Source organism: Entelurus aequoreus, linkage group LG16 (genome assembly GCF_033978785.1).
Source record: "Entelurus aequoreus isolate RoL-2023_Sb linkage group LG16, RoL_Eaeq_v1.1, whole genome shotgun sequence".
NCBI lineage: Eukaryota > Metazoa > Chordata > Actinopteri > Syngnathiformes > Syngnathidae > Entelurus > Entelurus aequoreus.
In genome coordinates this window covers 22,212,929-22,237,755 of record NC_084746.1, presented here as the reverse complement: position 1 = coordinate 22,237,755, position 24,827 = coordinate 22,212,929, and the positions used below count along the sequence as shown (strand labels likewise).

Below are 24,827 nucleotides of genomic sequence, written 5' to 3'. Positions count from 1 at the left end.
AAATCTCCCGGGGCAACCATTCTCCCGAATTTTTCTCGATTTCCACCCAGACAATATAATTGGGGCGTGCCTTAAAGGCACTGCCTTTGCGTGCCGGCCCAATCACATAATATCTATGGCTTTTCACACACACAAGTGAATGCAAGCCATACTTGGTTAACAGCCATACAGGTCACACTGAGGGTGTCCGTATAAACAACTTTAACACTGTTACAAATATGCGCCACACTGTGAACCCACACCAAACAAGAATGACAAACACATTTCGGGAGAACATCCGCACCGTAACACAACATAAACACAACAGAACAAATACCCAGAACCCCTTGCAGCACTAACTCTTCCGGGACGCTACAATATACACCCCCCCAACCCCGCCCACCTCAACCTCCTCATGCTCTCTCAGGGAGAGCATGTTCCAATTTCCAAGCTGCTGTTTTGAGGCATGTTAAAAAAATAATGCACTTTGTGACTTCAGTAATAAATATGGCAGTGCCATGTTGGCATTTTTTCCCATAACTTGAGTTGATTTATTTTGGAAAACCTTGTTACATTGTTTAATGCATCCAGCGGGGCATCACAAAAAAATTAGGCATAATAATGTGTTAATTCCACGACTGTATATATCGGAATCGGTAATTAAGAGTTGAATAATATCGGATATTGGCAAAAAAGCCATTATTGGACATCTCTAGTCTTTGTCTAACCTTTTGGAACACATTTTTAATAAAAAATTATGTACTACTGTACTCGGATTAAGTTTTATCTGAGGTAAACTAATAATAATCATAATATAATAACACGCAGATTTTATGCAGCTGGAAAACAAAGTAAAAATTTCTATGAGTGTTTAAATGTACTTCCAACCTGGTCCAACAGTGACATCGGTGGAGTGTTTGTTAATAATCTTGATCTTGTCAGTGAAGCCATTCTTCTCCACGATGCAGCGGGCGGCGTCGGCCATGGGCTTAAAAACCTGCGGCCACAATAAAGTGCACTCATTAGTATAACACAAACAAAACTTGCTGTAAATAAACAAAGATCAGACATGAGGTTTGATTTGATGACTGAAAGATGAAATGATTCAAATGAATGACACCTATACAATGAGTACCGTATTTTTCGGACTACGAGGCACACTTAAAATCCTTTCATTTTTTCAAAAACCGACAGTGAGCCTTATAACCCGGTGCGCCTAATGGTCGGAATAATTCTGATTGTGCTTACCGACCTCGAAGCAATTTTTTTGGTACATGGTGTAATGATAAGTGTGACCAGTAGATGGTAGTCACACATAAGAGATATGTGTAGGCTGCAATATGACGCCAGTAAACAACACCAACACTTTATATGTTCCATTGAAAATAAAGAACATTACACACGGCACTCAAAAATCTGTCGAATTGTTTTAGTATGACTTTGAAGCCGCACCGCTGGATGGATTGTCGGCCCATTACGGCTACCGTAGTCAGAGATACAAGTATTACTATGGTGTGTCTATAAGGACCGCAAAATGGCACCCATTAGCAGACATATTATCAGGGCTGCAGTATTTGTTTCGCAATATTATGCAAAACCAACTTTTATTACCTTCTGGTACCTGCTGATGTGTAATTGAGATCTGCATAAGTCCCGAAAATTTGCACACGTCCGCCACTGTAGTCAATAAGCTTCTTCTTTTTCACCATCTTCTTGTTATGGGACATTCACCCTCTGCTGTTGCCATTTCTAATATAACGTAGTGTAAATTTCTAACTTATATCTCGCTATGGAAGCGCTAATAACTACCAATATAGTGGGATTACATAATTCACCCACGGAACTTTAGTTATTAGAGAGTTCCGGTCAGACGGTTTTTCACGGGACACATTTCTGGCGTTGTTGCACTAGTGAGCCACCGATGAGGAGATGCTGCTCTGTTGTTAATTTAAGTAAAGTCTCAAGGACGGCGGCGAAGTTGGTAGAGTGGCTGTGCCAGCAATCGGAGTGTTGCTGGTTAACGGGGGTTCAATCCCCACCTTCTACCTTCCTAGTCACATCCGTTGTGTCCTTGGGCAAGACACTTCACCCTTTGCCTCTGATGGCTGCTGGTTAGCGCCTTGCATGGCAGCTCCTGCCATCAGTGTGTGAATGGGTAAATGTGGAAATACTGTCAAAGCGCTTTGAGTACCTTGAAGGTAGAAAAGCGCTATACAAGTATAACCCATTTATCATTATTATTTATCACTGTCATTAAAACAGTTATAGCTCCATCTTTTGACACTTCTACAGTGTTTCCCACACATTCATTTATTTTTGGCGGCCCGCCACGAAAGAATTACGTCCGCCACAAATTAAAAAAAATAAAAATAATAATAATATTTTTTTTTTTTGTGTGTCCTGTCCAGCTTCTCAGGCAAATCATATAGTTGATGTAGATGCCCATATAGGCTGTTCAGATTTACTTTACAAAAGAGAAGTGTAGGATACTTCTCTTGTTGCCTTATTTGTATTTGACCACTACTGTTTTCTGTTTATTTGTTACTGACTGTGGCAGGACACCTCTGCCTCTGTTTCACTTTACGTTGCTGGTAAATAATATGGTTGTAGTAGTAGGCTAAAGTTAAATTATTTAGTATGCACTAATTAAAGGGGCAGAGCTTTAAGAGACATTTTAGCTTTTATATTTTATAAGATATATTTTTTGTAAGAACCACAATTAATAAATATATTTCAGTGAATAACTTATTGTTCAAATCTGTATATAAATATGTACATAAAGTGTTGTAATTATATTGTAAAATGGATGGATGGATGGATGGACGTTTAAAACAAAACTGTTATTATTAATTAGTAAGTATACATTTTTTGAGCCTTTTTAGAGAAAATCATATCCTTGTAGTAAATTATGCAAATTACGTGATGGTGTCATGTGACCACGCCCGTAGCCACGCCCATAGCCACGCCCCCACCACCACAGGTATCTTGGCAGTTTATGGGAAACACTGCTTCTACCACTCCCGTCCTTGTCCCTGTCCTACACCGCTACAACAAAGATGACGGGGAGAAGACGCTGCCGAAGGTGAGCCACGTAAATAAGACCGCCCACAAAACGGCACATCCTGAAGCGACTGTCAGAAAGCGACTTGAAGATGATCTGTAAAACATCATCTATGCAACATTTAACCAAGGAATCACCATTACATGTTATGTACACCACAAGGAAATGTTTTAAATTTAGAAAATATAATATATAATATGACCACTTTAATGCGCCTTATAATCCGGTGTGCCTTTTGTATGAAAAAAGACCTGAATAGACCCACTCATCGGTAGTGCACCTTATAATCCGGTGCGCCCTATGGTCCAGAAAATACAGTATACCGGTCGGTATACAGACACAAATATGTAATATTCTCTTATAAATGGGGCATCTGCAATGTATTTACAGCGCTTCACGTCTTCCACATTTGAACACTGTATGTTACTGCCTGATTCCAATATATTATTTTCTCCACAAAAAAAACCCCATGATTTCAACATAATTTGTTTACATTAATGTTTGCAAATGTATTAAAAGAAAAGGTTTAACAGAACACAATTGTCAAAACAGCCCCTTTAGTAATGAGACATGCATTTTTGAGAAAAAACCTAATTGCAATTTTTCTCTCCAAAATTGTTATTCGATTTTTCTATTTTATACTTTTTTGGAATTTAGCCTATTGTTCGCCATCAATATGAAAAACATGACAACAAATTTATTTTTTTAATGCGATCAAAAGTCTGCTTTAGGGCTGCAACTAACGATTAATTTGATAATCGATTAATCTGTCGATTATTACTTTGATTAATCGGATAAAAGAGACAAACTAAATTTCTATCCTTTCCAGTATTTTATTGGAAAAAAAACAGCATACTGGCACCATGTTCTGGACATTGGGGGTGCAGCATACAGCAACAATAACACAGAAATGTAACTCATCAGAACTGAATCAGATATTGTACACGTTTCTGTTGTGGATAAAAAAAGGATTCATTTCAGGCTGCCTCTGAATAATAGCATGAAATATTCCAGCACCTTCATAACGTTTAGTTATACTAAAGCGTCACTCAAATCTAAATATATTTATATAGCTTTATCGGCCCGGCTACATTGATCCATTACAAAACCAACCTGAGATATTTCTGTCCGTTACGTTTATTTCGAAATTGGTAACCGTGTGTTTTATCTCTCAAAACGGAGTCAAATGTGCCGGAGACACATTATCAGCCCCGCGTTGCAACAAAGGCATAACTTTAAAGTTACTCACAAAAAAGCTGAACTCATGAATACTTGTTGCCACTATGGACTTAAAAAGTTACGTACTGTGAGTTCCTCCCTTCATCCATGGCTCAAATATTTTTCTTCTTCAGGTGCTGCAGAAGCAATTTTTGCAGGAAACGGTCTTCTTTGAAGTCTTTAAAGTGAAGTGTTCCCACACTTTTGACGACTTAGGTCGTACACTTTTCTCCATTGAAGCAATAACCTCAAGATGTTTCTCCGCTAAACTATCGGTAGTGTTTTCCTGCTCCATTTTTCGAATTTTTCCAGCAAAGGAGACGCCGTCGTCACGTCAGCTGCACATGACACATCATTGGCTAGCTTACGCCACCTCATGAGACGTAGCCTCACCGCCGCCCTGGCGCTGTTTTGTACTGTTTTTGTACTTATTTTGATTATTGTTTCTCAGCTGTTTGTAAATGTTGCAGTTTATAAATAAAGGTTTATAAAACAAAAAAAAACAACAACAAAAACAAACAAACAAACAAAAAAAAGCCTCTGCGCATGCGCATAGCATAGTTCCAACGAATCGATGACTAAATTAATCGCCAGCTATTTTGGTAATCGATTTTAATCGATTTAATTGATTAGTTGTTGCAGCCCTAGTCTGCTTACAATAGAGCCTATGGGAGTCACTCTATTCTGCCTTTAAATGTCACAGCTGGTTATGCCAGGCCGTGTCTTACTTTGAGTCTGTTAGTGTTCTCCCGTGTTTAGTATTTTAGTTCCTGTCCTGCGCTCTGATTTTGGTGGCAATTCCGTTTGTGTTTTTCCGTAACCGCTTCACATCTTTCTCTGAGCACTGATCGACGCACCTGCTTTCTGTTAGCAATTAGGTCTATTTAAGTTGAGTCTGAGCCACCATTCATTGTCGGGGGATTGTTGATTATTCTTTCTATGCTGACCTCTTGTACGGATGTACTTTGTGGACACCGTCTGCTCCACATTCTTTGTGTTTTTGCTTTGTTCCAGCATTCTGTTTCTTTTCTTTATAGACTGTCCAGTGTGGGGTTTTTTTTCAGTGCATAGCTTCCTCCATGCTTTCAGAGCACTTCCTAGCTCTCGCCTTTGTGTTAATTTATTAAATACCTTGATTACTTACACGCATCTTCCTCGATCGTCTGCATATTTCAAAATCATGACAACCTTCGTCGTCTCACACAACGCGTCCCTGACAATAAATCCCTTAAAAAAACATTGAAACACCTCTATTAAGGTTTTATATACATGATGTAAGTAGATATATAATGTAGTAACAGGCATATTTAAAATAATATTCAATATTTACGTATTTTGATCATTTTTAAGCATACGCTTAAAAAAACGTATCACAAGTAGAAAGTTGAATGTGCATATGAAAGCAACACAAGCATTATAAACAAAGTAATATGGTAGAAACAAAATAATACTATAAATAAATAAAAATAAATGTGAACATTTTGAAAGATGGCACCTTATGGACATAAGACATAACTGCACCTTTTGTCTATATAGATGAAAATAGTGTTCATATATGAGGTCTAGTATTACACATTGGACTGCACGATTATGGGCAAAATAATAATTATGATTATTTTTATCAATATTGAAATCCCAATTATTAGTCATGATTATTCATTATATTTGGAAAAACGGTGTTGATGTGTGAACGCGATGTCATCATGTAATTTGTAATATCTAATAAAAATGCTCCAAATTAACGTTATCTATATATTTGAAACAATAGTTAATTAATAGTATCAGCGTGTCAGCTTTTTAATTCCATGATGCCTTTATCTCTATTTTTACATTTTGATAGAGTGAGGTATTTTTTAAAGGCCTACTGAAACCCACTACTACCGACCACGCAGTCTGATAGTTTATATATCAATGATGAAATCTTAACATTATAACACATGCCAATACGGCCGGGTTAACTTATAAAGTGACATTTTAAATTTGCCGCTAAACTTCCGGTTCGAAACGCCTCTGCGGATGACGTATGCGCGTGACGTAGCCCGGCGAACACGGGTATGCCTTCCACATTGAAGCCGATACGAAAATGCTCTGTTTTCATTTCATAATTCCACAGTATTCTGGACATCTGTGTTCGTGAATCTGTTTCAATCATGTTCATTGCATTATGGAGAAGGAAGCCAAGCAAGCAAAGAAGAAAGTTGTCGGTGCGAAATGGACGTATTTTTCGAACGTAGTCAGCCACAACAGTACACAGCCGGCGCTTCTTTGTTTACATTCCCGAAAGATGCAGTCAAGATGGAAGAACTCGGATAACAGAGACTCTAACCAGGAGGACTTTTGATTTGGATACACAGACGCCTGTAGAGAACTGGGACAACACAGACTCTTACCAGGATTACTTTGATTTGGATGACAAAGACGCAGACGTGCTACTGTGAGTATGCAGCTTTGGCTTTTTTTTGCGTATGTACGTAACTTTTTTAAAATATATAAGCTTTATGAACCTTGGGTTAGGTGAACGGTCTTTTGGGCTGAGTGATTGTGTGTGTTGATCATGTGTTTGAATTGTATTGGCGTGTTCTATGGAGCTAGGAGCTAGCAGAGGAGCTAGGAGCTAGCATAACACGTACCGTACCGTACGTGCGCGTCACGTACTAACTTTTTAAAAATATATAAGCTTTATGAACCTTGGGTTAGGTGAACGGTCTTTTGGGCTGAGTGATTGTGTGTGTTGATCAGGTGTTTGAATTGTATTGGCGTGTTCTATGGAGCTAGGAGCTAGCAGAGGAGCTAGGAGCTAGCATAACAAACACGCAGGTGTTATTATGCAGGATTAATTTGTGGCATATTAAATATAAGCCTGGTTGTGTTGTGGCTAATAGAGTATATATATGTCTTGTGTTTATTTACTGTTGTAGTCATTCCCAGCTGAATATCAGGTACCGTGAGTATGCAGCCTTGGCTGCTAAACATTCGATAACTTGACCGTATGTGCGCGTCACGTACGTAACTTTTTAAAAATATATAAGCTTTATGAACCTTGGGTTAGGTAAACGGTCTTTTGGGCTGAGTGATTGTGTGTGTTGATCAGGTGTTTGAATTGTATTGGCGTGTTCTATGGAGCTAGGAGCTAGCAGAGGAGCTAGGAGCTAGCATAACAAACACGCAGGTGTTTTTATGCAGGATTAATTTGTGGCATATTAAATATAAGCCTGGTTGTGTTGTGGCTAATAGAGTATATATATGTCTTGTGTTTATTTACTGTTGTAGTCATTCCCAGCTGAATATCAGGTCACCCTCGGCTCTCACAGCATCTTCCCTATCTGAATAGCTTCAACTCCCCACTAGTCCTTCACTTGCACTTTACTCATCCACAAATCTTTCATCCTCGCTCAAATTAATGGGGAAATTGTCGCTTTCTCGGTCCGAATCTCTCTCACTTCATGCGGCCATCATTGTAAACAATAGGGAACTTTGCGTATATGTTCAACTGACTACGTCACGCTACTTCCGGTAGGTGCAAGCCTTTTTTTTATCAGATACCAAAAGTTGCAATCTTTATCGTCGTTGTTCTATACTAAATCCTTTCAGCAAAAATATGGCAATATCGCGAAATGATCAAGTATGACACATAGAATAGATCTGCTATCCCCGTTTAAATAAAAAAAATTCATTTCAGTAGGCCTTTAAGTTATGTACATACTTTTACATGTACTAATGTGTGTACATGTACGTGTACATGCTATATCGGGACAGGTCCATTGAAGAGTTTGAGCAGAAATATGTCATATAGGTATTAATTTATACAGCATTAAATATTAACAAAATGCTATGTCACATGAATGGTTATTAAAGTACCGTATTTTCCGCACTATAAGGCGCACCTAAAATCCTCAAATTTTCTCAAAAGCTGACAGTGCGCCTTATAATCTGGTGCGCCTTATATATGGACCAATATTGAGCCACAACAGGTCTCGCAACTACGGTAAGCAGCCGCCGACTTCATTTTCCCCCTTAGAAGAAGCGCGCGGTGCATGCTGGGATATATGACTGCGCGAGGCGTGCCGTTTCATTTCCATTTGTGTGTTTATGTAAAGACCCCAAAATGGCTCCTATTAAGAGACACGCTTACGACACAGAGTTTAAACTCAAGGCGATCAGTCACGCAGTAGAACACGGGAATAGAGCAGCAGCGAGAGAATTTAACATTGTCACTGAACTGCTAGACAACAGCAGCGACACTGACTCGATTAATGACGACTTCGACGAGCATGTTGGATGCCGTATTCGCCCAACTGTTTAATTCGGACACTGAAGAAGAAGAATTCCAGGGATTCGTGGATGAGGAATAACTTAATAAAGTGAGCTTTACATGTTTATTTTGTTGTGTTGTGTGACATTAACGTTTGAGCAACGTTGAGTTATTGATATATTGTTATTGCTTTGCACTATTTCGAGTGTTACTATATTGTGATTGCACTTACGTTTGATTTACCGTAACAGTATCACTGTTTTTTACGTGTTTATTGAATTGAGGAAAAGTTCCCCTCCACTATGTGATATAAATGTTGCACTACATGTTATACCTTGCTGTTGTTAAAAGACAAACGAAATACCACGTCACTGACTTTACCTCGGGGAAAATAATAAAACAGCTGTTTACTCATTTTGGGAGTGAACGGGGTTGTCAGAACGCTGGTTTGTAATCTATTAAAAAAGTTTGACTGACCTATCTGACTGTTTTGTTGACATTCTCTTTAGCGCAGCTCTATCTAATGGATGCATAACGTAACCCCAGCCTTTACTGTAGCGTCTATTCTATGCGCCTTATAATGCGATGCGCCTTATAATGCGATGCGCCTTATAATGCTGTGCGCCTTATAAGGGACGGCGTGGCGAAGTTGGTAGAGTGGCCGTGTCAGCAATCGGAGGGTTGCTGGTTACTGGGGTTCAATCCCCACCTTCTACCATCCTAGTCACGTCCGTTGTGTCCTTGGGCAAGACACTTCACCCTTGCTCCTGGTGGCTGCTGGTTAGCGCCTTGCATGGCAGCTCCCGCCATCAGTGTGTGAATGTGTGTGTGAATGGGTGAATGTGGAAATACTGTCAAAGCGCTTTGAGTACCTTGAAGGTAGAAAAGCGCTATACAAGTATAACCCATTTATCATTTATTTATCATATAATGCGGAAAATACGGTAAATACTTTGTGGAATGAAAAAAAACAAGTAATGTCAAAAACATGGTGTTTACTTTTTGATATCAATATAAAACACAAATAATAAAGTTGGCTAATAAAGTTAAAGTCTAATAAACAAGCTTTGTTCTTCTCCAACAACCATGTACTTCAGTGAAACAGTTTGGCTAACACAAAAAACAGGAGTGATACCTCTCAACTCTTATACACAATCTCTGTGCCTCACTGACAACTCAGCCTGCGTTTAATTCGATGAAATGACAAAACATTTGAGATAGTATTGATGTTATTGGAACATTAACAAAGTTGGCAGCTAAATTAAAGGACGAGTGAGCATCCCAGTCAACAAACTAAAGAATTTATAAACAAGTTGTGGCAACGTTCACGACACATCACCTGCTGCATGGTCACTCTCAGTCCCAGCAGCTGACGGAAGGACGCTAGTTGCTCTTTCAAAATGAAACCGCGACATCAAATATTTTTATCCTCCGACAGCATTGCGCTCTTAAACGCACACCGAGACTCCACAAAAGTAGAACCGAGTGACAAAGTGAAACGAAGTGATCGGCTCCACTTACTCGGAGGAAACTACGGTTCGCTTTAATTTTCAGGAAGTTAGCAGCGTTGCCTAAAATGCATTAAAAAATGACAGTTTTAAGTAATTAAATATATAAAACAATATAACTAACCGTCTGGGATTTTACCATGGTTTATCATTACACCGTTTACCGTTATATCCCAAGTATGTATATACAGTATGTGTATGTATACATATATTTGCTCTGTATATATATATATATATATATATATATATATATATATATATATATATATATATATATATATATATATATATATATATATATATATATATATATATATATACATACATAAACACACACACATACACTACCGTTCAAAAGTTTGGGGTCACCCAAACAATTTTGTGGAATAGCCTTCATTTCTAAGAACAAGAATAGACTGTCGAGGTTCAGATGAAAGTTCTCTTTTTCTGGCCATTTTGAGCGTTTAATTGACCCCACAAATGTGATGCTCCAGAAACTCAATCTGCTCAAAGGAAGGTCAGTTGTGTAGGTTCTGTAACGAGCTAAACTGTTTTCAGATGTGTGAACATGATTGCACAAGGGTTTTCTAATCATCAATTAGCCTTCTGAGCCAATGAGCAAACACATTGTACCATTAGAACACTGGAGTGATAGTTTCTGGAAATGGGCCTCTATACACAGATGTAGATATTGCACCAAAAACCAGACATTTGCAGCTAGAATAGTCATTTACCACATTAGCAATGTATAGAGTGTATTTCTTTAAAGTTAAGACTAGTTTAAAGTTATCTTCATTGAAAAGTACAGTGCTTTTCCTTCAAAAATAAGGACATTTCAATGTGACCCCAAACTTTTGAACGGTAGTGTATATATTGTATAGATACATATATAGTATATGTATTGTATATATATATATATATATATATATATATATATATATATATATATATATATATATATATATATATATATATATATATATATATATATATTGTGTGTATATATATACACAAAGTATATTTGCAGCCCGATATATCTTCCATGTGTCACTTGTGCGACCTCAATGGCACAGTGATGTGGTGTTTTCATGGCAATTAATTATTACATGTCAGAATACCATCTAAAATGAAGACTTTCAATTTGAATATGCCATAAGTGCTATTGCTCTATGAAAAAACAAGGGACAATCACCTCCACAGCATAGCAGAAGTCAGCTCCAGCAGTAACAGCCATCATGGATAATAACCCGGTTCCAGTTCCGATGTCCAGGACAATGACCTTCTTTCCTCGAGCCTGGACTCGGGTCACAGCTGCCCGGATGCCCCGGTAGTACTTTTCATTCTGCAGGCACACAAATGTGGTTTGTGGTTTATTTCAGTGGAACTCTATTATGTCGATGCCCCTCTAAATGACAAGTTCACGAGACAAAACCAAAACAAAAAAATTGTTATTGCTTACACATTTGAACTTCGTCAAGAGAAACGATGATAAATAATTGTTTGTTAACTCTAAAGTAAGGCTGTTAAACACTTAACATATATAATGGCGATAAATCGTGTTTTGTCTGTAGTTAAATTAATTAACTGGGAGGTTATAGAACAGGCTTTTTTCAATGTCTTGGCAGCTGATACTGCAATAAGATGTTGAAGCACAGTGATCTTAAATATTTGACACGTTTCAATAAATTACTGCATGTAGAAGTACATGGGCTCATTATTTTAAAAACTGTCATCATGGTATCGAGTAAGTATCGAGAATCGTGCAAATTAGAAAAGTATTGGTACAGTATTGACTACAAAAACTCTGGTATCGTGACAGCCCCAATACATCCACTTGTATATGGTTACAGAAGTGTCATGTAAAAAAACATTTGAAAAAAGTTTTGGTTTTCAACATAAGAAAAAAAAGGCATGCAAAACAAAAACATTGTCACAGTGAAATGTTCATCAATTCTTATTTCACAACACTTACCCTGTCGTGATCATGCAGCATATCCGCATAACATGACCTGAAAACAAACAACATGGCTTTTCAACATTTGCATCAGCTGATTGTGTGAAAATTGCAGCCAAAAACAATACAAGCGTTTGCACTTTCCGCTCCAAAATGATTGTTTACAAGGATGCGTGATACTAACATTTCTTAAATTGGTTCTTCAATAGCAAGTAAACACTAGATAATACATATACACTGCTGATATTGATACTTTTCATGTGACCATTTTTAAGATCATTAAATGATTTGGCCTTTCATTTTTGATCATTGGCTCTAATTCAAATCCTACCCTCCCTAAGTGTGTAAATAAATAAACAATATATAAATATGACAATGTAACAATGTTGACAACAAAACTAAAAACACACACACTTGTGAAAGTGTATACTCCCCTCGAATATTAGATATCTTGTTTATTCCTAGAGTCACTCCCGTGAGTCACAATTATAATTGAATTCATGGCTCTTTTGTCCTGCGTTGTTCCTCTCAAAGGAGCCGTTTAAAAGACGGTATCGTTGTTGTACAAGATGTACTTTATAGAGCGGTATCTGGCAACCTTTGGTCACAATAATCTCGATTAATGAATGGAATGTAAATTGAACATGTATTTTGTTTGAAAGCTGAATATGTATTTTGTTTTAAGGCAAACACTCGTTTCATTGCAGTGAAGACAGAGCATATGAAGTATTCTAGAACTATTTTTCCGTGTTTATTCGACAAGTTGGAAGTTGTCTGTGTACTCTATGTTGTGATGCTAGCTGGATGCTACCTGGCTATCTCCTGGTGATAGTCGTACTCTTCGCTCTCCTCCACCCAGTCCAAAGCTCCTGTGGTCGGGTTAGCTCGCCCGCAGAAGTGCTTCATTTTGGCCACACAAGTGCCGGTTAACACCAAACAAGACGCGCAGTGAAATCCGCACTTTTAATTTAAACTCTGATTCTACCAATCCAGCGTTGCGACCGTGGAAGAGGCCATATTTGTTGTGACGTCATTGCCAGTAAAGGCATAGGGGTGGGCACTTGGCAGGCGGATCAATACAATATCGACAACATCGATACCAAGGACAGTATCGCTATTGGCTTGATACTAGCGTGATGGGATCAATATGTTTCAGTTTTCTGCTACTCTTATTTTGCACTATTGACTTAATTGTAATATGCAACAAAACGTATTCATTTTAATATTTGTTGATATTGTTTTGTTACATATTGTAACATTCCAAAGAATGGATGCTCAGACAGTTTGTCTCTTGTTTATTTACACACTTAACGTTCCACTACAACAAGGGTTTTAAACTCATTTTAGCTCAGGGGCCGCATGGAGGAAAATCTGTGCACATGCAGGCCGGACTAGTAAAATCATGGCATTAAAACTATAAAATAAAGACAACTTCATATTATTTTCTTTGTCTTACTTTGGCCGAAAACAGAACAAACACATTTTGAAAATATTACAATAGAAATATAGAAAAAATACCGCAGCGGTAAAATCCATGAAGGAAAGAAAAAAGTGAATGAATGTTAATAACTGAATACATTTACATATGCATTAAAATGTGTTTTCTTTTGTATTATTATTTTAATGACTTAGGGCAAGGCAAGGCAAGGCAACTTTATTTGTATAGCACTTTTCATACACAAGGCAGACTCAAAGTGCTACAGACAACAAAGTGAAATGAAAGAAAATAAAAGCTAAATTAAAATGCAGACAATAAAAATAAAAACAGTGCGGATGTTAAAAGTTAAAAGATTTAGCTGAAAACTAAGGTGAACATAAACGTTTTCAGTCTAGTTTTAAAAGTAATCAGAGTTGGGGAAAGTCTGACATCTTCAGGAAGTTTATTCCAGCTATTTGTTGCATAGTGACTGAATGATGCTCTCCCTTGATTTGAGTTTACTCTGGGAACCGCTAACAGATTGGTCTCAGAAGATCTTAGTGATCTAGAGGGCTTATATAGTGGGAGCATATCAGTGATATACTTGGGCCCTAGACCATGTAGTGATTTATATGTGAGCAGGAGGATTTTGAAATCAATTCTCTGATGTACAGGGAGCCAATGTAAGGATTTAAGAATTGGTGTAATGTGCTCACATTTTTTGTTCTTTGTTAGAACTCTAGCAGCAGCGTTCTGAACAAGCTGTAGCTGCCTGACAGTTTTTTTGGGAAGACCTGCAAGGAGACCATTACAATAGTCTAGCCTACTGGTAATAAAGGCATGTACAAGTTTTTCTAAGTCTTGAGCTGACATGAGCCCTCTAAGTCTTTTTACATTTTTGAGGTGATAGTAGGCCGATTTTGTTACTGATTTGATGTGACTGTCGAAATGTAAAACAGAATCTAAAATAACCCCAAGATTTCTGGCTTTATTTGAGGTTTTCAGGGACAGTGATTGAAGGTGTTGGACGACTTTAAACCTTTCTTTTTTAGCACAAAAAACAATTATCTCAGTTTTATCTCCATTTAGTTGTAGGGAATTTTGGCTTAAATAACGTTTATAACAACTTTTTTCCAAAACACAATATAGAATGTGAGATGTAACAGGATAATGCATACATTTATCATTTGTTTTCAAAACGGTGACAAAAAAGTGGGAGCCCAAAAATTCCTAGCGCCAACACTGATGGAGTATTGGTGCGTGTAAAACAGGAGCAGGCGGCTATGGCCTACAGGCCGGTTCTAGTACTAATCAAATATTATCCCAGGGACCATTGATGATTCACTTTAAAGTGAATGACAAAGAACATGACCGGCTGCCATCTTGAACCGGTCATGTACTCCTATTGTTTGTATTCCGTGACGTGACTTCTTTCCGGAAGTGAAAAACAGTGGTGGTCAACCAAGCCAAGATGGCTGTTGTGCAGCAAACAAGTGCAAACTATCTGAGTACACAAGGGGCCTAGATCTTCCTGCAAAAAGTAGATACGAGCAAAAAAATCGAACTATGCTATGGAATAGATCCCAATACTTTATTAAAAAAAGATTTGTCGAGTGATATCAAGGATTATCCGTCGGTCGCTTTCCCAGACATGTCAAACTATCTTGTGCTCCAGACATCAACACGGCAAAACAGATGAAAACTTGGAAAAGCATGGAGGTCTACAACTTCTTTGTGTGGCTGGGTCAAGGAAATTGGTATCAAGACTCTCTCGGATAAATATGCAACGTTTTTGTTTGGATAAGGTTGCATTTCAAGATTTAACTTTGCGTCTACTGCCATGTTTGTTGTTGCTGTGTTGTGTACAGGGGGAGGAGACGGCACAGACAACAGGGGGGTAGTATTAGCTCTATGTTTATTTATATATATAAATATATATATACATGAATATATATATATATATATATATATATATATATATATACACACTGTATATATATATATATATACACACTGTATATATATATATATATATATATATATATATATATATATATATATATATATACACACTGTATATATATATATATATATATATATATATATATAAAAATAACAAATAATAATGTTAAATAAACAAGGGAAATGGAGTGTGACTAAATCCAAGAGTGTGTATGGTGCGCGACTATGTGTGAGAATTAACTGAGTGATTGATTGCAGCCGCTTGCTGCCGCCGGACTGACATGCGCCTGGCGTGCTCCTGGAAGTGCGCTCCGCACAGCACACACATGAATGCGCACAAACGTGCGCCCTGGCCGTGACTTGCCATTTCACACGCTGTTTACGAGTATGCATGTGTTTCCTCATCTTTAACAAAATATAGCTATAGATGTCAACATTGTGTATGTGCTGAAAGCTTCACATATAATTGCTGCACATTATTGGGTAATTTTGCCCATCGTTTACAATCATTATGAGAGACAAGAAGACAAAAGTGTTTTTGTTTTTTTCCCATTCTAACATAGAAATCGGCTCTTTCTTGGTGGCTAGCAATGCAGCTAATGGGAGCCATCCATTCAACCTCTAAATCTCTTTAAAAATGCATAAAAACAGTCAACAATGCTTCATTTACATTTTGTAACCTGTATAATAACCAACCTGTAGCAACATTGTTATTGTAAGAGCGAACACCGAGGAACTTTTTGTCTAGTGTAGTAACACATAAGTGTGCTATGGTATTAGCCGTAAAAGATAGCCATGGCAAGAGATAAGCTAGCACAGAACGCATTTGAGACTTGACAATGTTTGATAATTTGGATTTTTATTATTTTTAGTATGTATTTTATTGTCAGGAGTTACTCTTTTTCGACGGTCCCTAAGTAGTCGTCGGAGCCTCGGCTGTTTAAAAAGCCTATTGTCAGGTTTCCTGCCCGGATCACAGACTGTATCGCTGAAAATGAGCTTGTAACTCATTGTCTCCGTTACTATGGTCATAAAGAAGTACTATTTGTGCTTCAAAGATGTTTCATTTTTGAGCTATTGAGCGGTTATCTCTAAATGGACTGTCCCAAATTATTTTAAGCAAGCTGTTGTGGAACCTCTGCTAAAGAAGCCAAATTTAGATCGGTCTATTTTATCAAATTTTACACACATTTCGAAGCTTCCTTTTATTTCAAAGATTTTAGAGAGAGCTGTGCTTCTACAATTACAATCTTATCTTGATATGCACGCTATTCTTGAAGTTTTTCAGTCCGGTTTTAAAGCCTTTCATAGCACCGAATCTGCACTTTTAAAGGTTTTTAACAACCTTTTAACATCCACTGATTCTGGCGATTCTGCCATTTTATTTCTCCTAGATCTAACTGCTGCAATCGACACAGTGGATCACACAACTCCCATTAGTCGCTTAGAATAATGTGTGGGTTTAAGAGGCACACCCTTAAAATGGTTCAGGTCATATCTGACAAACAGAACTTTTAAAAATCCAAATTGATGATTTGGCTTCGGCCTCAGGGTTCAATCCTAGGACCAATCCTGTTTTCAGTGTACATCCTGCCCATTCAACACATTTAAAAAATATATAATATATCATATCATCTTTATTCGGATGACACATGACACATGTTTAAAATCACTTTTAAATTGTCTTGAGGACATAAAAAGAATGGTTGGCGGTAAACTTTTTAAATTTAAATGAGAAGAAGACGGAAACTATTTTATTCGACTCAAAAGTAAAACAGAATGCTCCTCCTAGTGACCTGGACCACCTGATGCATTATTTGAAACCCACAGCCACAAATCTTGGTTTTAAATTTGACAATAATCTTAAATTGGAACATCAGATTAACTCTGTTGTACAATTTAGTTTTTATCATGTAAGACTTTTAGCAAAATTTCAATCAGTGTTATCTTTTAACCACTTTGAGCGGGTAATCCATACTTTTATTTTATCACGTTTGGACTACTGCAACTCCCTCTACGTTGGAATGAAGCAGGCCTCAATCGCTCGATTGCAGCTTGTCCAAAATGCTGCGGTTCGCCTTTTAACTGGCACTAAAAAGCATTAACACATTACCCCTATTTTAGTATCCCTATTGCTCCCAGTTCATTTTCGAATTTATTTTAAAATGTTATTTTTTGTTTTTAAATCGCTTAACGGATTAGCCCCACAATATAATGTATTTCTGACCTTTTAAAAATGTGCACCCCGACAAAGTCTCTGAGGTCAGGGGTACACCCTGGACAAGTCGCCACCTCATCACAGGGCCAACACAGATAGACAGACAACATTCACACTCACATTCACACACTATGGCCAATTTAGTGTTGCCAATCAACCTATCCCTAGGTGCATGTGTACGACATATATATATATATATTTTTTTTTTTCTAAATGGAAAACACTTCGTTGTGGTCTACATAACATCTAATGGTGGTTCTTTGGTCAAAATGTTGCATAGATTATGTTTTACAGATCATCTTCAAGCCGCTTTCTAACAGTTGTTTCAGGATGCGTCGTTTTGTGGGCAGTCTTATTTAGGTGGCTCACCTTCGGCAGCGTCTTCCCCCCGTCATCTTTGTTGTAGCGGTGTAGCGTGCAAGGACTGGAGTGGAAGAAGTGTCAAAAGATGGAGCTAACTGTTTTAATGACATTCAGACTTTACTTAAATCAATAACGGAGCAGCATCTCATCATCCGGAAACAACAACACCGGAAAAGTGTCCCGTGAAAAAGTGTCCCGTGAAAAACCGTCCGACCGGAACTCTAATAACTAAAGTTCCTTGGGTGAATAATATAAACTCACTACACCGGTATGTTTTAGCGCTTTCTTGTCATTGTTGTCAAAACATACAAGCAGCTCTGTCAGATAAAATTATAAAATATCATACGAAAACAATAATTTAAAAATAAGTCAGAAGTAAACTTCCAAGCAAAAGATAGTCTGTTTTTTTTGTTTTTTTAAATGGCATGCACATGTGTCATAGCGAATATGCAAAGGACACAATCACATTAGACCCCCACAAATACTTTGTAGTCCTGTGGGAAACACTAATAAATATTTTGTTTCTAAAATGGACTAAAATAGATTAGATTCAGAAATGAGGTGAAAGGTCATTAATGCAATGTTTTTAAGACACATTTAAGAGGATCATTGGTACTTTAACTTTAACTTAACTATCTGATTTCATGCACACTTGGTGGAGGGCAAGCAGAAGGCCATGCTTGAAGGAGGCACCAGGATGTCTATGAAGATAGGCCGGTATCCGACTGGCAGAGGGTTGGCGCTCTGCTCGAGCAGGTTCAGCACTGAGCCTCTGATGTCCCTGGAGATGTCCCCTCGTATGTCCAGCAGCACAGACACTTGCTCTTCACTGCAATGTTGCAGAGAACAAAATTAATCAATCATATTAGGCTATTTTTGGAAATTGTTTGTCAAATACTGTATTCACAATTAGAGCAGGGGTCGGCAATCCAAAACTTTGAAAAAGCCATATTGGACCAAAAATACAACAAAAAAAAAACTGTCTTGAGCCGCAAAAAATAAAAAAGTTGTATATAAGTGTTATAATGAAGGCAACACATGACGTAAATGTCTTTTTTAGTTTTAATAGCCTACTATCAGAATGACTTTAAAAGTCTTATATGAGTGTTATAATGAAGACAACACATGATGAACAGTAAGTGTCTACAGAAAGTGTATGTATTAGTTATATTAGTCTACTATCAAAATGTCTATATGTCACAGGCTGAAGCAAATCTTTGTTGACAGAAATTTTAAAATATAATATTTATTCTACACATTTTTACAACATTAGAAAACATTAGTAAATCAGAGGCTACTCAGAAGGTGAGATAACTCCTGGAAATTACTGGCCCTTTAATGGCCAAAGGTATGTGTGTGTCCAAGTTAAAGGAAACGGTAGGCTGTCTTCTTCTCATGGATTTATTACAATCTTTGGCAAGCTAGGTAACGTTTGCTGTGGTCTGGAACAACATGGCACACAAACAACTATCAGAAATGCAGCCAATATTACATATAGATAATGTGTAATGAGACATGCAAATATAACTGATATACAAAGAGGACATAAGTAAAGGAAACTCAATTAGCTCAAATATACCTACAAAAGAGGCATAATGATGCAATATGTACATTGACACTTGTGATTTAGGGCTATATAAATAAACATTGATTGATTGATTGATTCAGCTAGCCTATAGCTTGTTAGCATTGATTAGCTTGCAGTCATGCACTGACCAAATATGCCTGATTAGCACTCCACACAAGTCAATAACATCAACAAAGCGCACCTTTGTGCATTCACACACAGGATAAAACGTTTGGTGGACAAAATTAAACAAAGAAGGAGTGGAAGATTTTACATGTAAACAAACTGTTGCGTCACAGTCCACACTATGGTGAGTTCAAGAACCGCCGGAATTAGTAGGACAAAACGATGTTTACCAAATACTCTCATCAGTGAAGCATACACACAAACATATTAAGCAGTGGGCTTTCTGACAATTGGGAAGGTTTGTGTCATGTTTGTCCTCAAATAAAAAACATACTAAAACAAGAAAAAACATTTCCCCCCGTCTTTTTCCATTTTCAATCCTTTTTTAAAAATGCTCCAGGGAGCCACTAGGGCGGCACTAAAGAGCCGCATGCGGTCTTGAGAGCTGCGGGTTGCTGATCCCTGCATTAGATAGATAGATAGATAGATAGATAGATAGATAGATAGATAGATAGATAGATAGATAGATAGATAGATAGATAGATAGTATTTTATTGATTCCTTCAGGAGAGTTCCCTCAGGAAAATTAAAATTCCATCTGCAGTGTACAGAATTGAGATCGAATTTTAAAAGTAAAAGGTAAATAATAAATAATGGGGGTATATTATAGGAAAGATTCAAGTTATTGTTTGCGCTGGTAAAAAGGTCATTCATGACTTTTTTAGTTTTTCATATTTAAAAATATAAATGTGCTGCGGTTCTTTCAAATGATGTACAGTATTAGATAGTTGCTCCCATGAGGTGTAAAACATTAATGCATCGAGTGAAGAGAAGAAGACAAACTGCGGTTGGTTGGAAAGAGGGGTGTCCCGATTTGATATTTATATGAGATATCGATGCGATATCATCAAAAAACAACAAAACAAGTATAGGATGATATGTGCTTGCATGTAAAATGTGTGATATGATCTCCAATACAAGCAGTCCTGCAGTGTTTACTTGTGCAAAGCTGGACAGCCAGTTAACATCTAAATGTCCTCCAAAAAAACACATAATGTTGGTCTTTTCTTGTATTTTAGTCTAGTCATATACAAAAGGTAGACATGCTTGGCTAAATGAAGCTAGCAGCTACACAACATCTAAGCACACAATAAGACTCAAACTAGACATATGTAATAAGTGTCCTTTATTAAACAACATATACAAGTATCAAATAATTATAGTTGTATACTACATAAACATACAAAGTCTCAAAGGTAGAAGCAGATTAGAAAGTATCCATTAGCAAACGTGTCCGCTTCATTCAACTTACTGCGTCATGAGCTTAACTTCATGGCCACTTGGTGTTGCTAAAAAACAAGACATCTTCACTTCAATTTAAAGACAGCATAAGTCCATTCCAGACGGTAAATATTAAATAGTTTAGTGTTTTTCCTACCTATCATATCATTGCTCTCTGACCAATTCCACTTGATCAATCATTTTCTAACATTCTGATACAAGTACAAAATGTATGATTCTTGCTGTTATTGTATTGATCATTTTCCGTATCGGCCAATAGTCGAGGTGCCAATATCAGAAACGTATCGTAAGTGAAAAACTTGTATCAGGACACTCCAAGTTGAAAACGTTGCTTTTCACGAACTAAACAGGTTTACATAAGTAGGTTGGTCTTGGTTATGTCACCACCATTTATGTCAACGAGAAGCAGCCAGTCTGAGGGGCGTCGACATAAACGGGTTGTACAGTATAAAATGTATTCCTTGTGTAAATACTGATCAATCAATAGCATGAATGACTCGTGACTCACTGAAGCACTATATATACATATATTATATGTATAGGTAAATAAAGACATATTTGCACATATATGTATGTAAATGTGTATATAGACTTACATATACTGTATTTATATTATTCACATGTGAATAATGCTGTATATATAATGCTGGGAAATATGTATGCTTATATATACAGTACACACACACACACACACACACACACACACACACACACACACACACACACACACACACACACACACACACACACACACACACACACACACACACACACACACACACACACACACACACATATATATATGTACACATATATAACATAAAAACTAAAAAACCAGTGAAGTTGGCACCTTGTGTAAATCGTAAATAAAAAGCTGAATACAATGATTTGCAAATCCTTTTCAACTTATATTCAATTGAATAGATTGCAAAGAACCTGGTCAGTGGCTTTTTTAAATTATTATTATAGAGGTTTATTTGAAATAGGGACACATACAAAAACGTAGACATCTGAAACAGTTATCCAATGTATGCATCATAGTGTTTGTAGCCAAAGCTAATTTACAACACTTGTCCCCAACAACAACACAGATCCAACATCATTAAAATAGGAAAATAAAAAATAAAATAAGGCAAAGATGAGTCGATAATAATGATAATAGAAATAATACAGACAAAGTGCAAACTAGATAAAAGCCAATAACACAGACAAAGTGCAGACTAGATAAAAACCAATTAGTAAAAATTAGTAAAAACTAAACACGGGAACACGATTGTTGCTCAACTAGCCATAATTTTGTTTGTTTTTTGAAAGTGACAAGTGCAGGTATACTTTTCAAAGTGTCAGGTAGAGAGTTCCATAGTTGTGGTCCTTTTATTGAAAAGGCAGTCTGGGCAAAATATGTTCTACGGAATGGAACTTTGTGGTTAGAGTGTCCGCCCTGAGATCGGTAAGTCGTGAGTTCAAACCCCGGCCAAGTCATACAAAAGACTGTAAAAATGCGACCCAATATTTCCCTGCTTGGCACTCAGCATCAAGGGTTGGAATTGAGGGTTAAATCACCAAAATAATTCCCGAGCGCGGCCACCGCTGCTGATCACTGCTCCCCTCACCTCCCAGGGGGTGGAACAAGGGGTCAAACGCAGAGAGTAATTTCACCACACCTAGTGTGTGTGTCAGTGGTACTTTAAGACAAGATACTTAACGTCCGAACTGAGAAACGTTGTTATTTTTTGCAAATATTAGCTCATTTGGAATTTGATGCCTGCAACATGTTTCAAAAAAGCTGGCACAAGTGGCAAAAAAGACTGAGAAAGTTGAGGAATGCTCATCAAACACTTATTTGGAACATCCCACAGGTGAACAGGCTAATTGGGAACAGATGGGTGCCATGATTGGGTATAAAAACAGCTTCCATGAAATGCTCAGTCATTCACAAACAAGGATGGGGCGAGGGTCACCACTTTGTGAACAAATGCGTGAGCAAATTGTCCAACAGTTTAAGAACAACATTTCTCAACGAGCTATTGCAAGGAATTTAGGGATTTCACCATCTACGGTCCGTAATATCATCAAAAGGTTCAGAGAATCTGGAGAAATCACCGCACGTAAGCAGCATGCTGGTGACCTTTGATCCATCAGGCGTTACTGCATCAACAAGCGACATCAGTGTGTAAAGGATATCACCACATGGGCTCAGGAACACTTCAGAAAACCACTGTCAGTAACTACAGTTGGTCGCTACATCTGTAAGTGCAAGTTAAAACTCTACTATGCAAAGCGAAAGCCATTTATCAACAACACCCAGAAACACCGCCGGCTTTGCTGGGCCAGAGCTCATCTAAGATGGACTGATGCAAAGTGTAAAAGTGTTTTGTGGTCTGACGAGTCCACATTTCAAATTGTTTTTGGAAACTGGGGACATCAAAGAGGAAAAGCACAATCCGGATTATTATAGACGCAAAGTTCAAAAGCCAGCATCTGTGAGTTACCCAAGGCATGGGTAACTTACACATCTGTGAAGGCACCATTAATGCTGAAAGGTACATACAGGTTTTGGAGCAACATATGTTGCCATCCAAGCAACGTTATCTTGGACGCTCCTACTTATTTCAGCAAGACAATGCCAAGCCACGTGTTACAACAACGTGGCTTCACAGTAAAAGAGTGCAGGTACTAGACCGGCCTGCCTGTAGCCAAGACCTGTATCCCATTGAAAATGTGTGGCGCAATATGAAGCCTAAAATACCACAACGGAGACCCCGGACTGTTGAACAACTTAAGCTGTACATCAAGCAAGATTGGGAAAGAATTCCACCTGAAAAGTTTCAAAAATTGGTCTCCTCAGTTCCCAAACGTTTACTGAGTGTTGTTAAAAGGAAAGGCCATGTAACACAGTGGTAAAAATGCCCCTGTGCCAACTTTTTTGCAATGTGTTGCTGCCAATAAATTCTAAGTTAATGATTTTTTGCAAAAAAAAAAAGAAGTTTCTCAGTTCGAACATTAAATATCTAGTCTTTGCAGTCTATTCAATTGAATATAAGTTGAAAAGGATTTGCAAATCATTGTATTCTGTTTTCATTTACGAATTACACAATATGCCAATTTCACTGGTTTTGGGTTTTGTAAATACATACATACATACAGTATATTAATAGCCACAGTTATTCAGTCATGGCTGATTGGAAACAATTTTTGCTAACCTGATGTCAGGATATGTGCTTGCAAGTCCGGACACCACTAGAGGGAGCATGCTGGGGTCTTTGAGTCGGATGATGTCAGCCAAGACTGGGAGTACAGCCATCGGGTTGACTTCAGGTGCTAACCCATCACTTTCCTTCAAGGATATAAGATCAAAAGTCAGATGGCTTAAGTCGGACATGAATGTAAAGCACAAATGATTACAAATCCCAGATGACAGGCACAATTGTCCAGATTTTAGTTGTAATTACAAAAACAGTCCACAGCTAAAATTGTTTGTACAAGACAAAAAGAGGAGTAAAAAACCTTTGCTATGATATTGTTAGCACTATCACATATACTTTACAAATCACCATGGCATGGAGTTTCAAGAAAAAGTGTTCAGTACAAGAGCAAAAGCTGTCGACACGTTCACTATTATTGTTATTATTATTATTATTTCTAAAAAAAATAAAAATATATATATTTAAAAAAAGGAAAAAAAAATGTATTCAGATGTTGTTTCTCTTTTTTTTGTCCAACCCAAGGCAACTGTAGCTACAACTGTAGCTTACTACCATGTAAGAATTATGTGTTCTCAGTGTAACAGTTTTGAGTCAAAAAGCGCTATATAAATCCAAATCCATTACTGTTATTATTTTTTATTATTATTTTAGAATAATACATTATTGATAATAACATAAAAAGAAAAGGTTTTTT

At 37.4% G+C, this 24,827-nt stretch overlaps 2 protein-coding genes across 6 annotated transcripts in view; both read right to left on the bottom strand.

The window, feature by feature from the left end:
• The window catches only part of prmt7 (protein arginine methyltransferase 7), a 47,863-nt gene extending 34,868 nt beyond the window's left edge, over window positions 1-12,995 (bottom strand). For all 3 annotated transcript variants that reach the window (XM_062022372.1, XM_062022373.1, XM_062022374.1), the window contains exons 1-4: window positions 12,784-12,995; window positions 11,991-12,027; window positions 11,211-11,360; window positions 868-976 (exon numbers count right to left, since the gene is read on the bottom strand). In XM_062022372.1, coding sequence (XP_061878356.1) covers window positions 868-976; window positions 11,211-11,360; window positions 11,991-12,027; window positions 12,784-12,878 — 391 coding nt within the window. In that variant the 5' untranslated portion in view covers window positions 12,879-12,995. The remainder of the gene's footprint in view (window positions 1-867; window positions 977-11,210; window positions 11,361-11,990; window positions 12,028-12,783) is intronic.
• Window positions 12,996-17,021: 4,026 nt separating this feature from the next.
• exoc3l1 (exocyst complex component 3-like 1) overlaps window positions 17,022-24,827 on the bottom strand; it is a 97,646-nt gene continuing 89,840 nt past the window's right edge. For 2 of the 3 annotated variants that reach the window (XM_062022369.1, XM_062022370.1), the window contains exons 14-15: window positions 24,131-24,264; window positions 17,024-18,761 (exon numbers count right to left, since the gene is read on the bottom strand). In XM_062022369.1, coding sequence (XP_061878353.1) covers window positions 18,575-18,761; window positions 24,131-24,264 — 321 coding nt within the window. In that variant the 3' untranslated portion in view covers window positions 17,024-18,574. Of the gene's footprint in view, window positions 18,762-24,130; window positions 24,265-24,827 lie in introns of all 3 variants that reach the window. The other variant, XM_062022371.1, reaches the window with a different exon arrangement.